The 23,744-nt window shown below is 48.4% G+C and overlaps 1 protein-coding gene across 1 annotated transcript in view; it reads left to right on the forward strand.

The window, feature by feature from the left end:
- The window catches only part of LOC117001064 (sphingosine-1-phosphate phosphatase 2-like), a 35,595-nt gene extending 16,075 nt beyond the window's left edge, over positions 1-19,520 (forward strand). The window contains exons 3-5 of the mRNA XM_033069235.1: positions 7,878-8,057; positions 10,192-10,281; positions 16,188-19,520. Coding sequence (XP_032925126.1) covers positions 7,878-8,057; positions 10,192-10,281; positions 16,188-16,730 — 813 coding nt within the window. The 3' untranslated portion in view covers positions 16,731-19,520. The remainder of the gene's footprint in view (positions 1-7,877; positions 8,058-10,191; positions 10,282-16,187) is intronic.
- The last annotated feature ends 4,224 nt before the right edge of the window (positions 19,521-23,744 follow it).

Below are 23,744 nucleotides of genomic sequence, written 5' to 3' on the forward strand. Positions count from 1 at the left end.
CGAGAGCCTGGGGTAAAGCACACGAATATATTGGGAGCAGGGCTGGCAGGGATGATGGTGACACAGAGGGTGACACCACTGGCCAGGAGAAGTGACTCTGCAGAAGCAGCAGGTGCTGAGGGTGGTACTTTTTGTGCTGTTTCCCACTCAAACCTGTGAGTTTCTGCTGCAAGTTGGAAATTACGATGTTGGTGTCTCGGGATGAGTCAGGGTAGTTTCTTCCCTTAAAAATTAAAGTGGCATTAATGCTGTTTACAAAGACTTCCTGCCATCTTATCTGTAATAGTTTATGTGGAGCCAGTCACCCCCATTTGAGAAAGATAATTTCAAACTGGAGCAGGGCCAGGGATGATTAAAGAACAGACTATTTTCTGGGCAGAGACTGAAAGCTTAGATAAATCCCCAGCAAAATGAAGTTGGAGAGAGAATGGGACTGGCTGCAAAAACCATGGGAAGGAAGGAGCTTCTTAAAATAAAACTACAGTCACAAGAAGAAACATGCATAAGGTAGTCATAAATAATTTCAGTTGAAGCCAAAGGTTGTGAAACAGCTCTAGAAGGGTGAAGGGCAGAAAGAAAAATTATAAAGAGTTCATTTCAGCAGCAGCAGAGGAGTGGACTTGGAACCCTGGAATGTCTTCCCCAGCCCTGGTCCCCAGAGCCAGCTGCTTGTGCTCTTCTGTTCAGGTGGCTGGCTGTGGGAAATGCTGGCTGCTGCTGCATCCAGGTGCTTTGGCAGCTCAAAGCAACATGCTGTGCTTCCATGGGGCCCTGCCTCAGGATTCAGAGAGTGGTGCAGGCTTTAGCTTTGCCTCTGTGCACAGATGGAGGAAATAGCTGTATGAAACCTCTGAGCAAGGTGCTGAGTCAGTAATGAAGGTGCTCTGGTGTCTTTGCTTCTCTTCTCCAGCAATTTGAAGTAAACACTCTTGAAACTGCACAGGCCAGGGTTTGATGCCTGTGTCTCTTGCAATTTCAGCCACAAAGTGCAGAGATGAAAAATAGCTTCACACAGTCCCCAAATGTACTTTAAATTGACTGCACATCTCAGCTCAAGAGATGAAAGCTCACTTTGTTTTTTTTGGGAGGTTTTTTTGTTGTTGTTGTGGTTTTGTTGTTTTTTTTTTTTTTTACTTTTTGCACTGCTTCAGATTTGAAATCTTTATTTTGGTATGGAATTTCAAAGGCAGAGACCTGGAAAAAAAATACTGTTTCAGTTTGATATTCAGCATGCCTGGAAATCTCTTTTTTCTGTTTTTTGTTTTTTTTCCCCAGGCCACATCTCTTTATAGCCTATAAAACTTTAATGTATGCAATGTAAATAAGAGCTGGCCAGCATGGACCTTGTTGGGGCAGGTGTGGAAGCTTTTGGCATGTGACAGTGATAAGCTGCTGACTCAGGGACAGGTGGCACCTCTGCAGGAAGGCAGAGTTTGGTGATGCCAGGCTGGGTGTGCCCCTCGGGGCTCCCTGGGAAGAGCTGGGCAGGGACATTTTCAGCAGCTCTGAGAAAGTCCTGGGTCTGAACCCACAGCAGTTCAGTTTTCCATCCTGCTTTTCAGAGGAACAGATTTCTAAAGGCTGTTAGCCCTCAGTTACTCAGCAGTGATGAGCTCTGAACTCCCTCTCAGGGTAAGCAGGCGTTTCCTAATCAGCAGGAGTTTACCTGCAATTGTGATGCCACTGATATTGCTGTGCAGTGATGGAAAACACACTTGAAAGCAAACTTTGGGATTAACAATTCTTATGTTTGTTAGTTTTAGCACCTTTGCAACACTCACTGAAACAAGCCTGGAACTGCTGACAAACACAGTCACTTGAAAGCCAAGCTCTTTAAAGCCCCGAATATTGCACTGCACAAGAAACGTAAAACTGTATTCAGACACATAAGTAACTACATGTCAGAATACAAAAATAAATGGCGTGTGCAAGTTGATAAAGTGTTGATTGAAAGGGAATTTTGCAAGAGCTGGTAGCTGTACTCCACCCTTGAAGAAAAAGTGCCAATAAGGCTTTCATAACTGAGACAAGCTGTGAATCATTTAAGGTGAAGTTTAAATTGGAAACCTTTTGTATTTCAATAGAACTTCTAGGTGTAACAGTTTGCCAGTTTTAGATGTTAGATGACAAACTAGATCAATGTGACAGTACTTTTCCCTGCTACCAAGAGCCAAATTTCCTTTTCTAAGCCATTATAAGATAGTCAACTACCTTATAGGTTTTGTCTAAGGGCTTCTTTTAAAGACAGAGTGACTGTGTTAGGGTGTTGGCTGGTTGTGCTTCTGCAGGCTTGAAGTTCTACTAACCTTGTTCTGGCTTTGTGTTTCTGAAGCCTGAATTGAGACAGTCCTCCTTCCTTATATATATATATAGATATATATTTGTATATGTATATATGCACATATATGTATATGTAATTATTTTAGGAAGCTGCCTGTGCTGTGTCTTCCCTGTCCCCCTGCCTGCTGCTGCCCTTTGCTGTGGTGTGAATGCTGTGCTGCCTGTGGTGGGCTGGAGAGCTGCCTGTTGGATTTGCTGTTCCCATGGTGGCTGGGAGTGCCCAAGGGTTTGCCCATCCCACCTCTGAATGCCACCAATGTCCCATTGACCTGGCCAAACCCTTGGTAAACGTGAGAAGTTCCTGTGCAGCCAGCACACGGTTGATGTATTTTCTGGGAAACAATACCCATTCTAGGGAACAATACCCATGCAGGGAATGGCAGGTCCTGGAGCTCTAGGAGAGCCAGGTCCCTCTGCCACAAGGGGTGTGTGCCTCGAGGAGGGACCCTGGTGCTGGGACATGGAGAGCAGCCTGGTGCTCCAGGAGGGGATGGGAGCAGGACACAGCCTGAGGGTGGCTTAGGGCCCCAGGGCTGCAGTGTCTGGGGCTCCTTTCTCTGCTGGGCTCCCTCCACCTGGGCTGCTGCCAGGGCAAGGGGCCAGCAGTGCTGCTCAGTGACTTTCATGGTGTGCTCTCCTAAAGCCAAGCCTTAGTTCTTGGGGTTGGAGGAGTAGCTCCACAAAAACCTGCTCTTCCTTGCCTTGCTCCTCTTTCACTCTGAACCAAGTGATGCTGGAGGGACACAGTCACAGCCAGTTCCTGCTGCAGTGTTTATCTGCTCATGTAACCTGGGGGATGCTGAGAACAGAACAGTGCAGGCTGGCTGCTTGGCTGAATTTCTATAAATCAAAGCCACGCCTGCCTCGGCAACCACATACAGTCTTTACTTCTGCTTGACTAATCTGCAAATGTTTATTAATAGTGCATCCTTTTTTTTTTTTTCTTCAATATGCTTGGTCACTCCTATCAGTGCACGGTGCTTGTGAAAGAAACCCAAAGTAACATCATTTTCAAACTGTAAATTTCCTTTCTGGGAAGATGACATATTACTGCAGGCCACGGTTTCTACAGCCAGGTTATAGAGTTTCTATTTTGGAGCTGAACCAGCAGATTCAAAGTCAGGCTGTCACACTGTGAGTCTAGGGAAGAATTGCCAACGCTCTTTGACCATGTGTCTTCTCTAGAATTTTGTCTTGTCCTTTTAATAGATCAATAATGAAGATAAGGACAGCTGCAAAATCAGAAGTTGAAAACAAATATGATCTGTTCCCCTTTGTTAGCTGAAATATTACAGAATGCAAAAGGAATTGCTCCTCCTGACCTTCACATGCCAGTGGGAGGGTCAGGCATGTCCCTCCTGTGCAGAGGCTGCAGCAGGGCAGGGATGAAGGAGGATGTCCACACACAGCACACCTGCAGCACCGAGCAGGTTTCCTCCATCCTGCCAGGCTCAGGGTCTGGGCAGCTGCCATAGGAATGTTCCACAGGGGAAATTGTGTTCTGTGGCGGTGCTGCCATGCCTCTGCTCAGGGAACTGGCTTAGCTGTGTCTGTCTGCTCCACAGTGCCTGTGCTGTGGTGGTAAATCTGCTTCCAGAGCTCTTGCTTTATGTCATGGGAGTGATGCATGTGAGGAGTGAGAGGAAACCATTGCAAATTCCAGAAAACGCATGCAGGTGAGGAAAACATCCTCTTAGATGGCTGACTCACACACCAGAGGTATGGGAATGTCAGGGAAACAGGTCACTTAATGGTGCTCAGAGGGAGAGGAGCAGCCCCTCACCCCAGAGGGCTCTCCTGCAGGTCTTGGAGCAAATGAATGAGTATCCACACTTGTGTGGATGATAATGCTCAAATTTGGTTCTGTAGTTGTTCACTAAAGCAAGATCTGTTAAAATACAAAGATGGATTTGTCTTGTTTATCCTGATGCAAGGGCTCAGGTGAAGAAGTATTTTTGGAGATAGACCATGTATATGACTCAGAGCAAATTAAGAGGAAGCTCTCAGAAAAGGACTACAGAGGCTGTCTTGCTGCTATAGCAACTGCCAATTGCCTTTGTGTAGTAAAATGTAATGCTGTTCACACAAAGTGGCAATAAAGCCTTGCCTTTCCTTCACCTGGAGCCCTGGCTTACTGTAAAGGGTTCCTATTGACCTCAGCCCAGGCCAGCTGCAGTGGGAGGCACCAGAGTGAGAGGAAGGTCTTGGGTTTAAGTTGCTTACAGTTTGGGGGTTTTTTTGTTCGTTTGTTTATTTGTTTTATTGATGCATACATTTGTTGCAAGGATTTAACCAGGAAGAATTCAGAGTCATTTTCATTGCATTGGGAGGACATGGATGTGTGTGAGAGAAGGGTGAGGTGGGCACTGCTGGATGGGTCCCACTAGTGCTGCTCCTGCCCTGTGGCACAGGGCTGTCCCCAGGGAGGGCACCCCCCTGCCTCGGACAGGTAGGGCTGGCAGAAGCTCTGTTTGCTTTGCTGTGCTGTGAGAGAGAGACTGGGCAGAGCCTGGCATTCCCTGGGCAGTGCTGTGCTCCTGCAGCCTGGCATTCCCTGGGCAGAGCCTGGCATTCCCTGGGCAGTGCCGTGCTCCTGCAGCCTGGCATTCCCTGGGCAGTGCCTGGCATTCCCTGGGCAGTGCTGTGCTCCTGCAGCCTGGCATTCCCTGGGCAGTGCCGTGCTCCTGCAGCCTGGCATTCCCTGGGCAGTGCCTGGCATTCCCTGGGCAGTGCCGTGCTCCTGCAGCCTGGCATTCCCTGGGCAGCGCTGTGCTCCTGCAGCCTGGCATTCCCTGGGCAGTGCCTGGCATTCCCTGGGCAGTGCTGTGCTCCTGCAGCCTGGCATTCCCTGGGCAGTGCCGTACTCCTGCAGCCTGGCATTCCCTGGGCAGTGCCTGGCATTCCCTGGGCAGTGCCGTGCTCCTGCAGCCTGGCATTCCCTGGGCAGTGCCGTGCTCCTGCAGCCTGGCATTCCCTGGGCAGAGCCTGGCATTCCCTGGGCAGTGCCGTGCTCCTGCAGCCTGGCATTCCCTGGGCAGAGCCTGGCATTCCCTGGGCAGTGCCATGCTCCTGCAGCCTGGCATTCCCTGGGCAGTGCCTGGCATTCCCTGGGCAGTGCTGTGCTCCTGCAGCCTGGCATTCCCTGGGCAGAGCCTGGCATTCCCTGGGCAGTGCCGTGCTCCTGCAGCCTGGCATTCCCTGGGCAGTGCCTGGCATTCCCCGGGCAGTGCCGTGCTCCTGCAGCCCGGCATTCCCTGGGCAGTGCCTGGCATTCCCTGGGCAGTCCCCAGCATTCCCCGGGCAGTGCCGTGCTCCTGCAGCCAGCAGGGGCAGGTGGCACAGAGCAGCCCTGGCTGTGCAGGGTGCCCTTTAGCAGCGTGCACCTGCCGTCACTGTGTCGGGAACCCGGCCGGTTGGGCTGCTGGGGGTGTTTTAGCCACCCACAAGCGCTGCTGCTGCCACATAACCCAGCACAATGTGTGTAAAGTCGATGCTGTACCCAGATAAGCTGAAGGCAAAGGTCTGGTGCTGCAGAGAGCAGTGCTTAGTCTGAGGTTATTCTGGAGTCCCCTGCTGTTTTGTGAAGGTCATCTCACCTCTCCTTACCATCTATACAATGTGTTTCTAAAAAGTAGAAGGGTCAGAATTTAATCTGGGCTGCCAAGAAGGGGAGGGTGTTTTTCACTGGTATTTTCACTCAACCATCCCACCCCCAGCATTCAGTCTGTTTTTCACCATCACAGGAGTCCTAGCATAGCCTTCATTTTTGAGATGACTCATTTCCTCTTCTGCAATGCTCTTACATTCTAGTACTAATAATACTTCCACAAGTGGAAGTCATCATTATGGAGGACTGCTGATAAACTGGCTCATCCTACCTTGCCTCTCAGATGGTATCACAAATGGCAGCCTCAATGTTTTATGTTCTGCCCGAGAGAGTAATTTTTCTTTCAACCCTGGAATTTAATTAACTTCCAAACATGTGCCTGCATCCATTTGGAAACTGATGGCATTAACTAAATAAACCCACACAGTAGGTTTTTCAGAGATGCTTGTTCCTTGAGCTGTTTGCTGTGAGCACTCTGGGGTAGGGTATTCACTCTCTTCCCTGTGCACTGTGTGTCCCACCTGCTGCTGATAACATGGCAGTAATGTGATTCAGTGCTGAGGGATAAAGGCTGTAAAAGCACCAGCAGTCACTTTTCCAGGCCCTGGTGCTGGCTGTAGGTCTAGAACTCTGGTGTGTGCCTTTCTGTAGAGAGAAGGATGAAGGAATGTGACTGACTTTTTCCTGGTCCTGACCTGTGAATCCTGAATTCTGCTCTTTCTTTCAATGTGAAACCGTTTTAAATGGCTGAAGGGAGAGAGAGGGATGCAATGTGCCTGGTGACGAATGTGGCAGTGGGTGATTGTGTTGCTGCTCCAGCATATGGCCAACACCAGTAGCAGGGGAAGGATGTTATTTTAAGCCCCCCTCCTTTGCTGGTGGAAGCATGAGAAGAGTGAGCTGTCTCACACAGCAACTGAGCTTTCATGGTAGACACCAGTTAACCTGATCATTGTATTTTTTAAAAAAAGGAAAAAAACTTGCTTGGCTTTGTTTTAAAGAGCCTCCTCTGCCTGTGTGTGGCTGCATTATCTAAAGGGAGGAAGGCTGCAAGAGAAAGCAAATGCATCCTACAGGGGCAGCCTGGTTGACTTTACTCAGATGTCCCTACTGTGGATGCTGAGAGCCTGCTGCCTTTGGGAGGAGGGTGCTAAGGAGCCAAGGATGCCCTGGGCATGGCTGGATGGGCAGCACTCTCAGGGATCCTGGATAGCACTGCCCTTGCCTCTGCTTCCCTTGCTGACCTGAGAATGTGACATTTCTCCTAAAAGTAGTGTTGCTGTTGGGAGCTAATCAATGCAGCCCTGGCTTAAACCTCTGGTGTCCCAAGCAAGGAATCAAAACCTTTTACTGGGGACTTGGGCAGGAGAACTGGTCCCTCATGTTGCTGGTCCAGTTTTCCCTCTGCTGCCTCTGTGAGGATGCTGAGGCTGTCATTTAATAACCACAGAAGCTGGTGGTGCATCCCAGCAGGGCTCCTGCAGCACGGGGTGGGCTGGGAGCTGCTGGGAATGGGGGAGCTGGTGCTGGACACTGCTGAGCAAGGCAGTGATTCACAGGTGGGGGTGGGAAAATTTCTCTTATGGCTGTTTCCTTTGCAGGAGTGAGGTTGTAAGGGATAGGGAGAAAACTTAAACTTCTCTGGCATGGAGTGGGAACCAGCTGTCTGTCTCACACTGTCCTGTATTGCTGAATCTCACCAGCCAACCCTCCTTTTGGTCCCCCTTCTGCTCAGGTTACCACACAGTGCAGCAAAACCGCCACTTCCTTTGCTGGCTGAGCTAATGGAAACCCCTTTAATAATTCAGGGGATAAGTCTCCACTTGGAGGGGTGGATTCTGCAGGAAAAAGCGCAGAAATATGGGTTGTTCTTGGGTGGGCTGCATGGGGAGTGCCTGTGCTGACAGCCCTGTGCCTTTCCTGTCCCCAGATAGTGATGTACATAGGCCAGGTCTCCAAGGACATCCTGAAGTGGCCTCGGCCCCTGTCACCTCCTGTCGTGAAGCTGGAGATGAGGACGAATGCAGAGTATGGGATGCCTTCCACCCACGCCATGGCAGCTACAGCCATCTCCTTCTCCTTTTTCATCGCAACCATGAACCAGTACAAGGTAGGGGTACAAAAAGAAAACAGAAGGAGAAAAAGAAAATGCATTAAAAAAAAAGAAAAGCCCGTATCTGCTTCCAGCAAGCCACATAAAGCTTGCAAATCCAAAGATGTTGCTACTTCCAGAGGAGTTCTGTATTTATTTTCACAGATGTGTGTTCTTCCCTGTGCTCAGCTGTAGCTGGTCAATAACAGACACAAAAAGAAATTAAGTAGAAATGTCCCTTTTTCTGCATGGACTCCTCTCAGAGCTGCTGGCAGACTGCACTGCCCTGCTGTGGTTTGCTGGGTTCTCTGTCTTTGCACGTGGGGTGACCATGGAGGGGAAGGCACTGGCTGCCAGCGTTTTGTGCTCACCCCATGCCCTCCTTGTCCGTGCTGGTGCAGTGCTGACTCCCAGGGAAGCCACAGGAGCTCTGTGCTTTCTGTATGAAAGGAAAAACATCCTTGGAAATCCCCTGGCTCTAACCTGTGTTAGACTAACAGCACACACAGCACGGTTGGAAAGCCTGCCTTTGTCAGAGGAGTAACAACAACTTCTCTGCACTGCAGCTGTAGGCTGCTTGGGGAAGTCTCATCATTTTTCCTCACCATCTTCCTAAAACGTTTATTTCCTGGAAACTCATTTCTCCATAATGATTATTTTCGTTCCATTTAATGAATCCAAGCCTGTGTTTCCTGTATTCTAGCAATAATAACTTCCTGGCTGCACTGTATTTAAGAATACAGTGCTCCCAAGGCATAAACCCTTGTGACCAGGAGGGCTCCTGCTCCCTGGGTGGTAACTGGTCAGAGCAGCTTGACAGTGGGATGAGGACAAGGATCTATAAGAGGGCATGTTCATCATTCCTGGAAGGCCAGATCCATCCCATGTGTCAGAGCTGCCAAGAAGACCTGGTCAGCATCACCTTCCCCTCAGCCCACCAGTGACCAGTGGGACATGCAGCTCTTCACAGGCTGTCCTCTGCTTCTTGGAAACTGCCATGAAACAATAAAGCTGCTGTCAAATAATTAAATGGTTTAATTGCCTCTATTAAGATGGAAAAATCTCCCAGTACATTATGCTGCTATCTTCTCAAGATGCCCTAATCATCAATTACTGATCTGGACTAGCTCCCAGGCTGCCTGCTGAGGGAGGAGTCAAGTGGGTGTAAATGCTCCAAAGGCTTAGAGGAATGAGGAAAAATAGTGTTTTATGAACTGGGAGTGACATCTGCAGCTGGGTCTGAGCTCTCTATTCAGGGGGCTGGAGTATGCCAGGGGAAAGGGTCAGAAGAGAGCTGTTATGCTTAGAATTTCCATAGAAGCATTTTTGTGTTGACCTGTAGTCACCCGTGTCAGTCGTCAGCCTCTGGCAGAAGATGGAGACTTTGTGTCAAATTGGATGAATTAATGGCACTCATTTGTATTTTGAGTTGGTTTATTTTTTACAGAAAAATGTGCCTTATGGACTGAGAGGAGCCCAGCAACCCACTCAGTTTCAGGGTTTGAATGAGTGGATTAAGGGCTAATATGTTAAGCTTACTCTTAGCCAAATGTGGGTTTTTTAATTTTTAAATGTTGATTTATTTAAATGCTTCTTTCCATGTTCTTAGGCTACTCAGAGAGGGTATTAAGCAAAAAGAGCTTCATAAGAAGATGATTAAACCTTTAAGTGTCACGGGGAAGAACAGTCCTGACTGCTCTAATAGCTGGATTGTGGTTTCAGCCCAGACATTGATTCTCCCCACTCAGCCCACTGCTCGAGGACTATTGATCACTTCTGGTCAGACCCTGCAGCTGTCACAATCCCCTTGGCTGAGCTGGGGCTGCAGTGCTGCCTCAGGCATGGCTTGTACAACATGCTGTGCCTTGTTCCTTAAGCTCTTCAACACTGACATGGTTTTTACAGACAGATAGTGTAGGGAACAATCCTGCAAATAGCATCTACTTCCACAGTGAGACCAGATCCTCCAGAAGCAGGCACCACAGGTGATAAAATGACCTTCTAGCAGGTGGTGTGTCGATTGAGGGGGGCCTTTGTCTCAGGTCACATTAATCTCTTGAGGAAAGCACAGAGCCTCTTCCCAGCACAAGACCCTTATGTCAGTCCAGCTGCTTGGTTTAATGGGTGTATTTAATTTTTTTCCTTTTCACAGTACCCATTCGAGCTCGGCCTGGCGGCAGCGTTTGTGTTTTCCACGTTGGTGTGTCTGAGCAGGCTCTACACAGGGATGCACACAGTCCTGGTAAGGATGTCTCCAGCTCTGCCCTCCTGCAGCAGCTCCCATCTCCCACTCCCAGGTGATGATAACCTGCCTTGGCCATGCCACCACGGGGGCAGATGAGCTGTGCCACTGGCTCTGGGGCTGTGTGTCACAGAGCAGTGAGGAAAGCCTGGGCTATTGCAGTCAGAGCCCCGAGGGGAGGCGTTTACAGCCCGGAGCCGGCTGAGGTCAGAGGCATCTCCAGCAGAGCTCTCCTTTCCCAAATGTCAATTGGAGGAATGTGCTTGGGCCAGCGGCGCTGCTCCTCAGCCAGCCCTTTGTGCAGTGGTGTCGCTGCTGTCAGCCAGGAGTGCCCTGGCAGTGCCGGGGGAATTCAGCTGGGTGACTCGGGGGTACAGATGGCAAGTGAGCTGCCCTGGGGGGCAGGGCAGCAGAAATGACAGGTTTCCTGTCTTCAGCTGGAAGGAAGCTAATTCTTAAGGGACTGAGATGCACAAATACTTTGTCTGCAAATAATTATAATATATCTGTGACTTTATGTGACAGACTCGCTGGGCACAGTTGCTTAGAGACATCAGAGCTGCTTTAGGAACAAATTTCAGTGTTAGGAACAATTATCAGTGTGATAGCTGCTTCTTTCCTGACAAGAGGAACTTTATTGATCTCTTATATATGGTGGTCAGAGCTTCCCAAACATGGATAAAACCTTCTGGCTAGAGTTGTTGGTCGCATATGCATAAATAATTGAATCTTTTTCACTAAGTATTAATGATGTTTGTAATGAGACTTGATGACTGTAAGAAAGGGAGCCCTCATGAGATTAAGGTTAGCTATAAAATATAGCTTGACATTCCCTTTCAGGCCCACTGGATCAAAACAACATCTTACATCGAAGCTGCAGACACCCTTTCTGAGCTACTGACCTTAAGTCCATCAGTAAAAATTCTTTGCATACTTCTGTTGCTGGCCCATCCTAATGAAAGACCCCTCTAAATTTAGATGGATTTTAGGGTAAAGAAGAAAAAGACCTTTGTGCTTTTGACATGGTAGAAAAAGGCTGTAAAATAAAATGTTAAAAAAAGCTTCTTAGCTGAAGTGTGAGCAATGCTGCCTTTCAAAAGGGCAAATGTGTTTGTCTGGGGTCTTTATTCTGTGCGTGCCTTGGTGGGGATGGAGCTGGGAAAAGGCCCAATGGTCACAGTTTCCTCATGCAACCCCTCTCTCTTGTCACCCACAATGACTGGCACTGCTGAACTGATACCTGGAAAGGCTGACCTGGAACAGAGACTGGACAGAGCAAAAGGAATAAAATCAGTATTTATTGAAAGTATACTCTGAGCAGTGCAAGAGTCTGGCTGAGGCTACACCCAAATCAAATCCCAGATAGATCCCAGTCACGAGTCTTTACACTTTTATAAGTTTTGGTTCATTACATATTGGGGTCAACTGTCCAACCACAGCCCCAGGCCATGAAGTCCCAGCCCCCTGGCCATTGTTTATGCTTTTTTGGGTACCCTTTGTCCTTGATTCTCCAGCTGGGAAGGAATTGTTTTGTCTACCTTCTCTGTGAAGAGAACTTACTAACACCTCATATGAAGTTTCAGAGTTACATACTAAGCAGCAGAGAATCTGGAAAAATATAAAAGCTAAAACCCAAGGCATCAGTCCCACCTGCAGTTCTTTGGGGAAGAAGTGCAGTTCAGAGCTGTTTGTGACCCTTGGGGGGACAGCTCCTGGGCTCAGAGCTGTGTTCAGAGCTGTTTGTGACCCTTGGGGGGACAGCTCCTGGGCTCAGAGCTGTGTTCAGAGCTGTTTGTGACCCTTGGGGGGACAGCTCCTGGGCTCAGAGCTGTGTTCAGAGCTGTTTGTGACCCTTGGTGGGACAGTTCCTGGGGTCAGAGCTGTGTTCAGAGCTGGGATGTCACAGGGCTGGGGCACAGCAATGCCCAGCCAAGCCATTGGCTGGGACACTGGGTTTTTAACTGAGGCTTTAATAGAAAGCATATAATAATGTATCAAGTGGTCATAGCATTTTATTAAAGCAAAGGAAAGGGTAACAAATATCCATGGCCTTGGTGTAATTGAGTTTTTCCTGTTTGAGGAACCAGAGGAGTGACAAGGGGAGTTGCACTGTGCTTTCCTGCAGCTCCAGTGCAGAATCTCCTTTTCTGTAGTCTCAGCTCTACAAATCTGTTTGTATTTCAGCACTGCTGGCCTTGCTTTTGAATGAGGAGTGGTATCAGAAAGTGCAGTGATGTCATTAGAAGAGATATTCCCATTAAAGACCTCCTGGAGAGGCAGTCAGCTGGTGTGGGAGCTCTCTGCATCCTTCCAGCTGTACCAGGATGAATACTATGCTCAGGGAAAAGGGAATAAACACTCCTGGCTGGGCTGTTACCAGGACAGCATCCCCAGCCAGAGAGTGGGGTGGCAGCAGTGCCCTCACACTGATGACAGGTAATTTAGTTACAACCACCCATCACCACCTCATCATCAGAGTGTCCCGTGTGCATGGAAAAACAAGGGAAATGCACAGGGTCCTCTCTTGTAGGCTTTAAATGGAGTCTGAGGTAAAGAGGGGAGCTGGAGTTACCTGGAAAATGCAAAGTAAAAAAAAAAGTAAAAATTCGGACATATTTTGAAGCAGAATCTGTAAATTTTTAGGGGTTATTTCTGAGAAACCAAAAGCAATTAGAGATGATATGACTGGTAATGTTTGTTTGCCTTTTTTCTCCAGAGAGCTGTATTTTAGAAAATATTACAGTAATTTCATGATTACAAGCCGCACCTGATTACAAGCTGCACGTCCAGGTTTGGACCAAAATTTTAGTCACAATGGTGCGACTTATAATTGTGAAATTATTGTACTTTGCTTTCCATCTTAAAGTTTTTGGTTCCTGCCTCAATGCAGTGAACAAGTTTTCCTGTCTCACATCTGTGAAACCATTCCCTCCAGAGCCAGAGCTGCTGTGGTGAGAACCTTGCTGGCACTGCACCTGCCCTGAGTTACAAGTAACAATGTCCTGAGCTGACCAGCATGGTCACTTTTTATAATCATAAAACCCTGAAGGGTTTCCCCCCTGAGATATATCCCTTTAGTGTTAATGCATTTATTTCTGATTGCACCTCCCATGGGGGTGGGTGGGATGTTCTGAATCTCCCACCCTGCCCCTTTGCTGGGTTGTATTTCAGGTTTTTTCATACTGAAGTTATCTTAGATATTTTATAGCTGATAAACACACAGCATGCTCGCAGTACTTTACCCACTGTGCAGTACAGTCCTTAGGGGTGCAGCTCAGGAGTGTGAGTAGTGCCTCACTAAATGAATGTAAGGGAACCCAGGCAGTAAGTGACCGTGTACCAGAATAGGTGTAGTGCTCTTTTTGCTATACCAGGGAAGCAGGGCAGATGTTTGGGGTGGGAGCAGCAGGGGCAGTGGAGGGGCTTTAGGGGAGGTAGATGGAGGTCTGTGCTGAGAGAGCTGGAGCATCCCAGCCGGGCAACTGGAGGTTTTAAAATTTGCTGCTAGTACTGCACCTTGAGCAAAATCCGTGCCTGCCCTTATTTAAAAATTCCTTTATAATTGCGGGCTTGGCGAGAGACTAATCTGTTTACACAGGCGGACAGGCAGGAATGTGCTTCCTGGGTGTGCTGAGAGCTGCTCCACCCCGGGAACAGCTCGGGTCCTGCTCGGGGGGACAGCAGGGACCGTGCACACAGCAGTTGTTCTCAGAAATCACAGCCATCCTCCCTTTCCATCTTCTCCTCAGTTTAACGGGCAAGGGGGAAATCATTAATTCTGCACTGCTAAATGTAAGTGGATCTTGCCCACCTCCTCTGGGTGTTCAAAAAATCAACCCTGCCCATTCACATCAGGACTGAAGGGAGACACCACATGTCCTGAGCTCTCCAGCAGCTTCTGGTGAGGAGTTCCCAAAATGAGAAGCCCAGATATTGGTGGATAGGGGGAAAAACAGAATAAACCACTATATATATATACACAGAGTCATAAATATATAAACATATATATAATATGTAATGTATACTTATGAATTGTATGCATACACTACTGTACTGATACACACATTATAAAACACACAAAATTAACAAATATAATGATGAAAAAAGCACTGCTTTTTTAAAATGCACATTTTATTTTACTTATGAACTGTGCAAAAAGTTCTCCCCCCTAGCCCCACGGATTGCTTTGTGCACCCAATTTGGAGACCACAATGACACTGGTCAGGGATGGAGCTGATTGTCTGGGTCCTGGTTACTGTACTGGGGCTGAATGGGAGGATAACAACATTCAGAAAACTTTAATCAGGTTTGTAAATAGGGACTGTTTGCAACTGGGTTGGGAACTGCTGGAGTCAACTGGGTAAATCTGAGCAAAGCTTTTGTGAGGAAATGCTAATATTTGGTTACATTTCTTTAATTGGAACAGAAAAGCACGTGAACAGCTTTTGAGTTTTGATCCTTGATCACCCACAGAGGGGTATAGAGGACTTTTTCTTCTAACAGGAGGTGGACAAACATCTGTGTGGGAAATGGATGTGCAGAGTGGGGAAGGGATTTCTGAGCATCACTGCTGAGAGCAGCCCCCAGCTCTTTTGTGCTGAGGCAGTTGTTTAGTGTTGGGCCAAAACATGCTTTGTGTGTAAAGGTATCATCTAAGAATTGACATCAAAACATTAATTACTGCAAAGTAAAGGTATGTAATATAATGGTATTTTACATACTAGGCAAGTTTGTATATTTCCATGGCTAGCTTCATGTTTTGGATGAGGGAATGAATGGAAATTTGTATTAGGAATATGCAAAATGGCTGTAGGAGTTGTTTAAAACCAAATGTGCTGTGAATCTAATGGAAGTTGTAAACAGCTGAAGTTCAGCCATACAGGAGTAATGCATTTACCAGAATGTCATTAAATATTTCTGTTGTGAAAAACTCCCCTCATTCCTGCCTAACTCAAAGTGAACCTCACATAAATAATTTTCAGACTGTGACCAAGCATGGTAGTAGTCAGCTGTCAGGACTCGTGGAAAAGATACAATCTTAGAAGGGGATATTTCTGTCTGTGACTAACTTCAGCTTTTGCAGAGCATTTTGTGGCTGTACTAACACTGCTGCCTCTACGTGACACTGCAAGGACAGCACAGGGAAACTTGTTTTATTGCTTTTTACCTGGCTGCTCTCATACAGATGGCTTTTGTTAGGGGCTGCCTCCTGTCTCCTTTCTCAGCTTTGTGGCTGACAACAATCAAGTTCTCGAAACACATTATTGCCTCTGTTAATAAATTAGGGTTTAACTATATGCTTGCTTCAGGCACTGTACTGAAAGCTCGATTTCAGAAACTTGGGCAACAAATTTCTCCTTGCTGTTTCCCTGCCCGGAGGTGCCTCCCTCGCTGCTGGCAGAAACCAAGGCACCACGTCCCTGCACTTTCCATTCCTGGAGCTCGTGTTTCTGGGATGGGAACCTGTCCCTGACAAAGGACAGCATCTCCCCTTTATGCAAAGCAAGCTGGGGATAATCACACTGATGTGATGAAATTGCTCCTCGGGTTAGGGGAGGGAAAGGGTTTGTGTGAAGGCTGCTCACTGCAATGTTTTCCCTGGGATGGAGTTGTGCACGTGCCTTTTCCAAGGGCATGGGTGGAGAATGCCCTCAAAACACAAGAGCAGGTGAGGAGGAGAATGTGTGTCCACAGACACATGTATATGTATAGGTGAGGTTGGGTTTGTGCACTGCCATGTTTTGTTCAGCACAGGTTTCAGGTTGTGCCTGCACGTGGATAATGCCATCACTGGGTTCAGGGTGTTCCTCCAGCTTGGCCCCACCAATGCAGTCTTTTATCATCACCCAAATACCTGGTTTGCCTTATGGGCCTCACAAAGCCTTTTAAATGTGATTTCTTTACAGGATGTGATCGGAGGAGCGCTGATCTCGGCCGTGCTGCTCGTGCTCTTGTATCCTGTGTGGGACACCATAGATCACTTGCTGTTAACCAGCCCCTTCTGCCCCCTGCTTTCCATAGTCGTGCCTCTTGTCTTATGTTACAACTACCCCAAACTAGACTATTACAGCCCCACCAGGGGAGACACCACTACCATCTTAGGAGCAGCAGCTGGAGCGACTGTGGGATTTTGGTTAAACAACCAGTACGCTGCTTCAGCCTACCCCAGCAGAGGAGTTCAGCCTGGCTTCCCTCTGACCACCAGCACAGCGGTGTTTGTGCTGGCCAGGTTCCTCACAGGGATCTCAGTTGTGCTGCTGGCACGCTGGGCCATGAAGAGCCTGGTCCTTGGCATGCTGGGCTATCGGTACCGGTTCCCCATGCGGGACCTGGCAGCCCGCCGGCGCCTGGAGGTGGAGGTGCCCTATAAGTTTGTGACCTACTCCTGCGTTGGCTTCACGGCCACCGTGATCGTGCCACGGCTGCACGAGCTGCTGGGACTGATGTGAGCACAGCTCTGCTCACCACTGCTGCAGAGACACCATCATCCAGGCTGGGGGCTCACCACAAAGGGGTTTGTGCCTTTCTGCACTGCTGTGCTGGCTTGGGCTCTGGCTGGATGCCAGGTGCTCACCAAAGCTGCTCCACACTCCTCTCTCTTCAGGGAGAAAAATTACAATGAGAGGATCATGGCTCGAGACAAGGGCAGGGAGAGATCACTCAGCAGTTTTACTGTCACAGGCAAAACAGACTTGACTTGGGGAAATAAGTTTAATTTATTACCAAACTAATCAGAGCAGGATAACAAGAAATAAAACCAAACATTACAACCACCTTCCACCTACCCCTCCCTTCTTTCTAGGCTCAACTTCCCTCCTGAAATCTTTATCTCCTGCTGCCCACCATCACAGGGGGATGGGAATAGAGGTTACAGTCAGTTCATCACCTGCTGCTGCTCCTTCCTCCTTAGGGGTAGGACCCCTCACACTCCTCCCCTGCTCCAGCATGGGCTCCCTCCCACAGAAGACAGCTCTCCAAAAGCTTCTCCAATGTGAATTTTTCCATGGGGTGAGCTTCTTCATCCAGCATGGGTCTCCTGAGGGATCAAAAGCCCTGCCAGGAGCCTGTTTCAGCCTGGTTGTCAAGCCCTTCTTAGGACCCCTGCTTCAGCATGGGGTTCTCCAGCGGCTGCAGATGGATCTCTGCTCCTCATGGACCTCCATGGGCTGCAGGGGCACAGCTGCCTCACTCAGGGGAGTCTCTGCTCTGGCACCCAGAGCATCTCTTCCTTTCTCCTATGATCTTGGTGTCTGCAGAGTTGTTTCTCTCCCACATCTCCACTCCTCTGTCTGCCTCAGTTGTGCAGGTTTTTCCTCTCTTAATTCTGTTTTCCCAGAAATTCTGCTACTGTCACTGATGGGCTCAGCCTTGGCCAGCAGTGGATCTGTCTGGAAGCCAGCTGGCATTAGTTCTGCTGGACACAGGGGAAGCTTTTGGCACCTTCTGAGAGAAGTCACCCTTATAGCCACCCCCTGCCACTACCATGCCCTTGCCACACAAAGCAATGGCCTAAAATATCTGACCTGGAGAAGTCACAGGAATTGCTGTGCACAGGTAACTTTGGGTTAGAAATCACTGACCTCACTGTGTCCCTTAATCAGACACCCTTTGCCCAGGCAGCTAAATATGACAAGCACACAGCCCAAATCCCTGCCAGAGCAGCAGAAATGGTTGTTTTGCTGTGGGGTTTGGGTTCCTGGGGAGCAGGGCTGTGCCTCTGCCTGGCTCCTGAAGCAGCAGAGCAAGCCAAGGTAAGGCTCAGGTTTGGGGCACGGGGAAGAAGTGGGGTGGGGAGAGAAGTGACCAGGCAAGAACAAAGTGCCATCATTGGGAGAGCTCATAGTGTCTTCTGATGGCACTGCCAGACCAGGCTAATTCTGTGTGGATGGTTTTATTCATTATTGTAATCTAAAAAAAAAGCCCAAACCCAAAATGTAAAAAAGAAGGAAAACCTAACACAAAATGTTGAATGTGATTTGCAACAGAGCCTCCACTGAAAGATCCTCTGCCTACAAACAACTGAGCAGTTATTATCACAGCACTGAGGCCTGAGTTCAAACTGTTTAACTCCAATTTAGTTCTCCTGCCTTGGGGAAAGGAAAACCCCTTCCTGTCATGCAGAGCTGACAAGGAGAGTCCATAAACCACGCTGTGGAAGGAACTGAGTAGTGACTCTGGTGACTACAGCGTGTGACAATGACAAGATGCCATCATTTTCTGCTGCTGCTGCACATCACAGTTGTCCTTCCATCCATCCTGTAACACTGTGTGTACACCTGTAGAATAGCAGGGAGGTGTGTCCATAGGAAGGGCATCCCTATAACTCATGCTGCTTATTTAAAACAATGTATTTCAGCTGTTGGACCAATGAGCTGTTGAGAAATACAGCAGTGAATGTGGTCTGCTTGGCTAGGAAAATGTACTGGAAAATGTACTGGAAAATGTATTGCTGCAGAGCTTCAAGCATGGCCCCTGTGCCTTGCCTGGCAGAATGCACAGTGAGACCCAGCTTTCTAACCATGCCCACTTGTCTTCCTGGCTGTGAGAAAAATGACCCCGAGGAATGGAAAGGAGGTGCTTTGCCATCCATTGGCTGCCTGGATAAACATAATAAATTCCAAATCTGTAGCTGGGAGTTCTGTCTGAGGAGTGTGAGGCATGCACATCAAAGAGCTATGCCTCTCTAAACCCAAGTTGCAAATCTCCAGAAGAAATGCAGGCAGAAATTTTAACCATTTTTAGATTTGCTCAGGCTGTGGATAAACTATTTTATGTCAGTGTGGACTTTATAGGTGCATGCAAACAGCTCCAGTGATCCTTTCAGCAGGGCACATGGCCACTCACACCTGCCCCTGGGTGAGTGCTGGCCACCACAGCCATGGGCTCCATCCTCAGCCCCTCTCCCTCCCACACACCACTGAAGTGCTGCCATCAGGTTGGAAAGACCTTTAAACCCCTTGTATTAACAGTGCTGCATGACACACAGGCAAGTGTGTCAAGATGAGCATTTAAGCAGGAGATTGGAATTACTCCCAAGAAAGGTTCAGTTTGACAGGGACATCCATGCAGCTTTATGTGTAAAATTTTGTTCTGATTCGCAGCTATTTTATGCTATCAAGATTTTATAAATTATATATAAATGCTGAACAGGTATTTTTATAGTATTCACCTGCATGTGATTCATGCAATACATGCAAACTCTATTTGGTTCCAATTTTAAAATAAACCTATTTTGCAGAGTTTGGTGTCTGTCTGTTTTGCATCCTCTATTGATACTTGTAAATGACTGATGTAAAGGCCATGAGTCCCAGCTAGAAGAGTTTCCCAAGTGCAAGCACCCACCTCTCTTCCCAAGCCATCCTGCTTGTGGCTCCTTGTCTCCTGTTCAGTCCAGCTCCATGCTTTGGCTCCCCCAGAAGGGTCCTGCTTTTTTAAAAATATTTTAAAAAGAGATTAGTGGTCTAATGACTATTTGTAACAACACCTGCAAATGTAAATGAGTGAGTTGCATGTAGTCAATGCTGGGGGCACTGGAATCTCCTTTATCTGCAAAATCTACTTCTAACAGACTAAACAGTTCACTGGAAGCCAATTTAACACGTGCAATGAGAGCATGACAACCCATGAACTGCAGAACATTTTGCATTAGTGAGGAGCCTAACAAGGTTTTGTGGTCAAAAAGTGTATTTGAAACCAGGTAGGGCCTCATTCTCCTCTCAGCATCACATCCTGCCTGGAAGTGAGGTCACTCCAAGTGCCCACGGATCAGGAAAAGCCAAATTGCTGCAGCAGCCCTGGGCCAGCTGGGCTAGGCAGGGCTTTCAGCTGGGCTCTGTGCTGAGGCTGTGCTCCTGGGATGCTCACTGGGATGCTCATTGGGATGCTCAGGGACCACAGCCACAACTGCAGGGCCAGGCTTGGAGAGGCAGGTCTTCTGGCAAGGTGAGACACATCACCCTTTCTATATTTCATTAACTGGAAGCACCAGCTCCTCACTGCAAATCCGTGTCTTTGCTGTCCCTGGAAATGCCCCTCACCTCTTCACCCCTGCAGGGCAGACACCTCTGCATTTCCAGAGTGCTGGCAGAGAGTGAGAGAGTGAGGTTTTGTGGTGGGCAGTGCTTTTTCCTTTGTAAGACAAAGGCACCAGCTGAATCCTCTCGAGTAGGCACACTTGTGTTTTAGAGTAAAACACTGTTTTGATGTGAATGGAGTGGGAGGTAACTTCAGAGTATCACAGCCTGGGCTGCTGTGCTCTCAGTACTCTGTGTGTCTGTTCTGGTCCAGCACTACAGCTCTCCCTGCTGTGCCTGCCTGCAGCTGGAGGGGTGATGTAAGACAACCTAAGCTGCCTCTGTTGTGCTGTCAGGAGGGATGTAGCAGGCACCTCACCAGAGCTTAGTCCACTCTGTCCTGCCTGGAGGCTGCTTCCCCTGACCTGCCTGCTTTGCAAATCGCTTTCTGGGCAGTGGAACTGACCCAGGCTTCCTCCTGTCTGGGGCATCTCTGTGTGCTGGCTCCCCAGTGCAGAACCAGCCACTGTCAGAAGTCAAATGGATATTGCACCTTTTGGCAGGGATTCAGAACCAAAGCAGCAAGCACTGAATTTCCCTGCTCTAATCTTCCAGCAGTAACTTTATCATGACCCCAGTCTCCTAATCCATCCAAGTTCCTATGCAAAATTGCAAACAAGCTCATGACTTGCTTTTCTGGATGTAGCTGATATAATTTAGGGAACAGAAGAAAAGAGTCTCAGTTTCAGTTTTGACCCTTCTCAACTGTGCTCCGAGGAGAAGTTAGAAAGCACAGGTACCTCTGTGGCTGGGCTCTGGGTGGGATCTGGCACATTTGCTGAGCTGTGAGTAAAGCAGGGCCCTCGCTGTTTCCTGCTCCTGTCAGAGCTTCCCTGCTGTCTCTGTGTGCCCCCACCTGCCCCTGTCCCACGGGCACCCCGCCCTGGCAGCAGGCTGGGTTTCAAGGTCGCTGGGCGGTCAGAGGTGTCGTGTGTGCCAGGCCATGATCCCCTGGCAGCCTCCTGGCAGTGCTTTTGCCCAGCCTGTTCCACACTCACCTGCCAAACCAAGGCTGATTTAAATTTCAGGCAAGCACAGTGCCAGCCTGGAGATGGAAGCAGTCCAGGTGTCACCTTTATGTAAACACCCTTGTGCAACAGCAAGGGTAACCTGCAGGCAGCAGGGCTGTGCTGGGAGCTGCAGCCAGGCTGCCTCAGGGTTCTGCTCTTTGCAAAATCACCACCAACGCACAGCAAGGACAAACCCAGAGCTCAGAACTTGTGTCCAGCAGAATGGGACCCAGTAACAGCCCAGAGAGCACACTAAACCAGGTCTGATCTCTCTGTGACCAGCTCTCCAGCCTTTTCTCCTTGTGTTCAGATCCCCAGCAATGACCCAGTATCCACAGGGAGCAGGAGAGGCCACAGTAATCCATAATTGAGGAGCAGTAGTTATAAAATCCCACTTCTAACTCTTCTTTAAAAATAAAACCCAAGTTAAAAAGATGTTTAAAAACTGCTCAGAAGTTCCCACCAGCAGTAAAGGTTTCCTTTGCCAGAGCCATGGCTACAGCAAAGGGTAAAAGCAAATTTCAGTGCTCACAGAGGCTGGCTCCAGCACGAAGCTGTGTAATAACTACCTCGAGTACTGCACACAGCTATGAGCAGGCTGTAAATACCAGATAATTGCTTTGGAGCTATGAAAGACAAAGCCTTGCAATAAATACACAAGACTTATGTGAAGTGTCCCACTCATCAGGAATCACAGTTAATCCTGAGCACAGCACTACAGCAGAGCTTGAATTTCATTGAAGGCTGCTGGCACCACAGTTAACTGGAGGGGTCAGGGACTCTGAAGAGCCTTTTAACCTTTCTCTCAATTCTCATCCTCTACTTTTAGCAAGCAGTGGTACTTACCTGCGACAAAGCTTGTGGTTTAGCTGCCAATGCAGGAGCAAATGGCATGAAAAAGAAGTGATCCCTAAAAACCTCACAACACATGCCATTGCAGCTCAAGCCCTTAGTCTCACTTTACTCTAGTCTTTACATTCAAAGGACAGCTAAATTCACAGGAGAATTGGGACACCCAAAGAGTCCGAAAATCTTGTGTAGAGAAATATATTTAGTGCACACAAATATGCTTGCACTCTGCTGCAATGCAAATCTGCCTTATTGTCGTCCTAATCCCCGTGCATGACACACCAATAAACAAGGGGGGGTTAATACTTTCCATCTGCATTACAGATTGCTTCCCACACTGCGAGCCTGCCTGGCTACAGTTGTGTAGGCATCACAGAGAGAGAGATCCTGCAAATGCCAAGCTGCCTAATCCCCTGGGAGGTTTAAAATGTGAGCTGCAGTTTTCTCACTCTCCGTGGGCACTGGAGTCAGTCGTGCAACGTATGGCAATAGCTATATTCACATTTCACGTCTGTCATGCAGAGATAATTAAAATCTACACTTCCATCTGAGGGGAACCACAGGGTTTCCAGATGGGTAACTGTAGTGCATATTTCATACTGGATTATCACTTGCACCAAAAAGCCTTGCCTGTTGCCTTCCCACCTGTTGAGATTATTGATGGGGCTGCCATTGAAAGGCCTCGTGGGCCCAGTGATAGGGGGCTCTGCAGCTCGTAAAACTACAAGCTTACCTCACCACTGCACATCTCTGCTCAGTGGGGCAGTCACTGGGGCACCCTTCTCCAGCAACTCCCAGATGTCCACTCTTGGACAGGCCCCTCCTGGCTCTCACACAGAAAGGAGCCTCAGTGCATCGGCCTAACACAAAATACTGGCTGTTGTTAGCCTGCAGCATTAGCAATGGCTATAATATTGCAAAGGAGGGACAGCCAGCCCCACAAGCCTGCCAGTCAAGAGCTGCTGCAGTGTACTGAGCTGACCACCCACTTGGTGACATTCCTGCAGAAAGGAAGGATTGGGCATCACTGTGCTGCATGGAGCTTCTCAGTTTCAGAGGGAACAGAGGCACAATGCACCAAGCTGTGACACAACTGCTGCCAGAAAGCCACCTAGAAGGAAAAGCCTGACCCATGAGAGGTTCTCATGTACTGGCAGGGGTAGAAGTGCCAGAAAAGCAGCCCTGCCCAAAAGCTGCGTGGTCCTGCTGCACAGCTGGGGTCCAGAGAGCCCTGGTGGGGCTGGGAGCGCAGTGGGCCCACGCTCACTTCTGCAGACAAACATGCCAGCCCCAGGCAGACAAAGGCTTTGATAGTTTTCTGCTACTCATGCAAAACACCACTGGCATATGCTCTTAAACGCACTTCCCCATTTGGTTTGGAGCTTCAAAAACCGCTAGGCTGACATCAACAATGAAAAAAATTTAATTCCACCCCCTCTCCTTTCTGAATTTAGAATGATAAAGGACCAACAGTTAAGTCTGGAGCAGGGAAGCAGATATTACACACATCTTGCTTACAAAATAGCTCTGG

The sequence above is a fragment of the Catharus ustulatus genome, chromosome 10 (assembly GCF_009819885.2).
Source record: "Catharus ustulatus isolate bCatUst1 chromosome 10, bCatUst1.pri.v2, whole genome shotgun sequence".
NCBI lineage: Eukaryota > Metazoa > Chordata > Aves > Passeriformes > Turdidae > Catharus > Catharus ustulatus.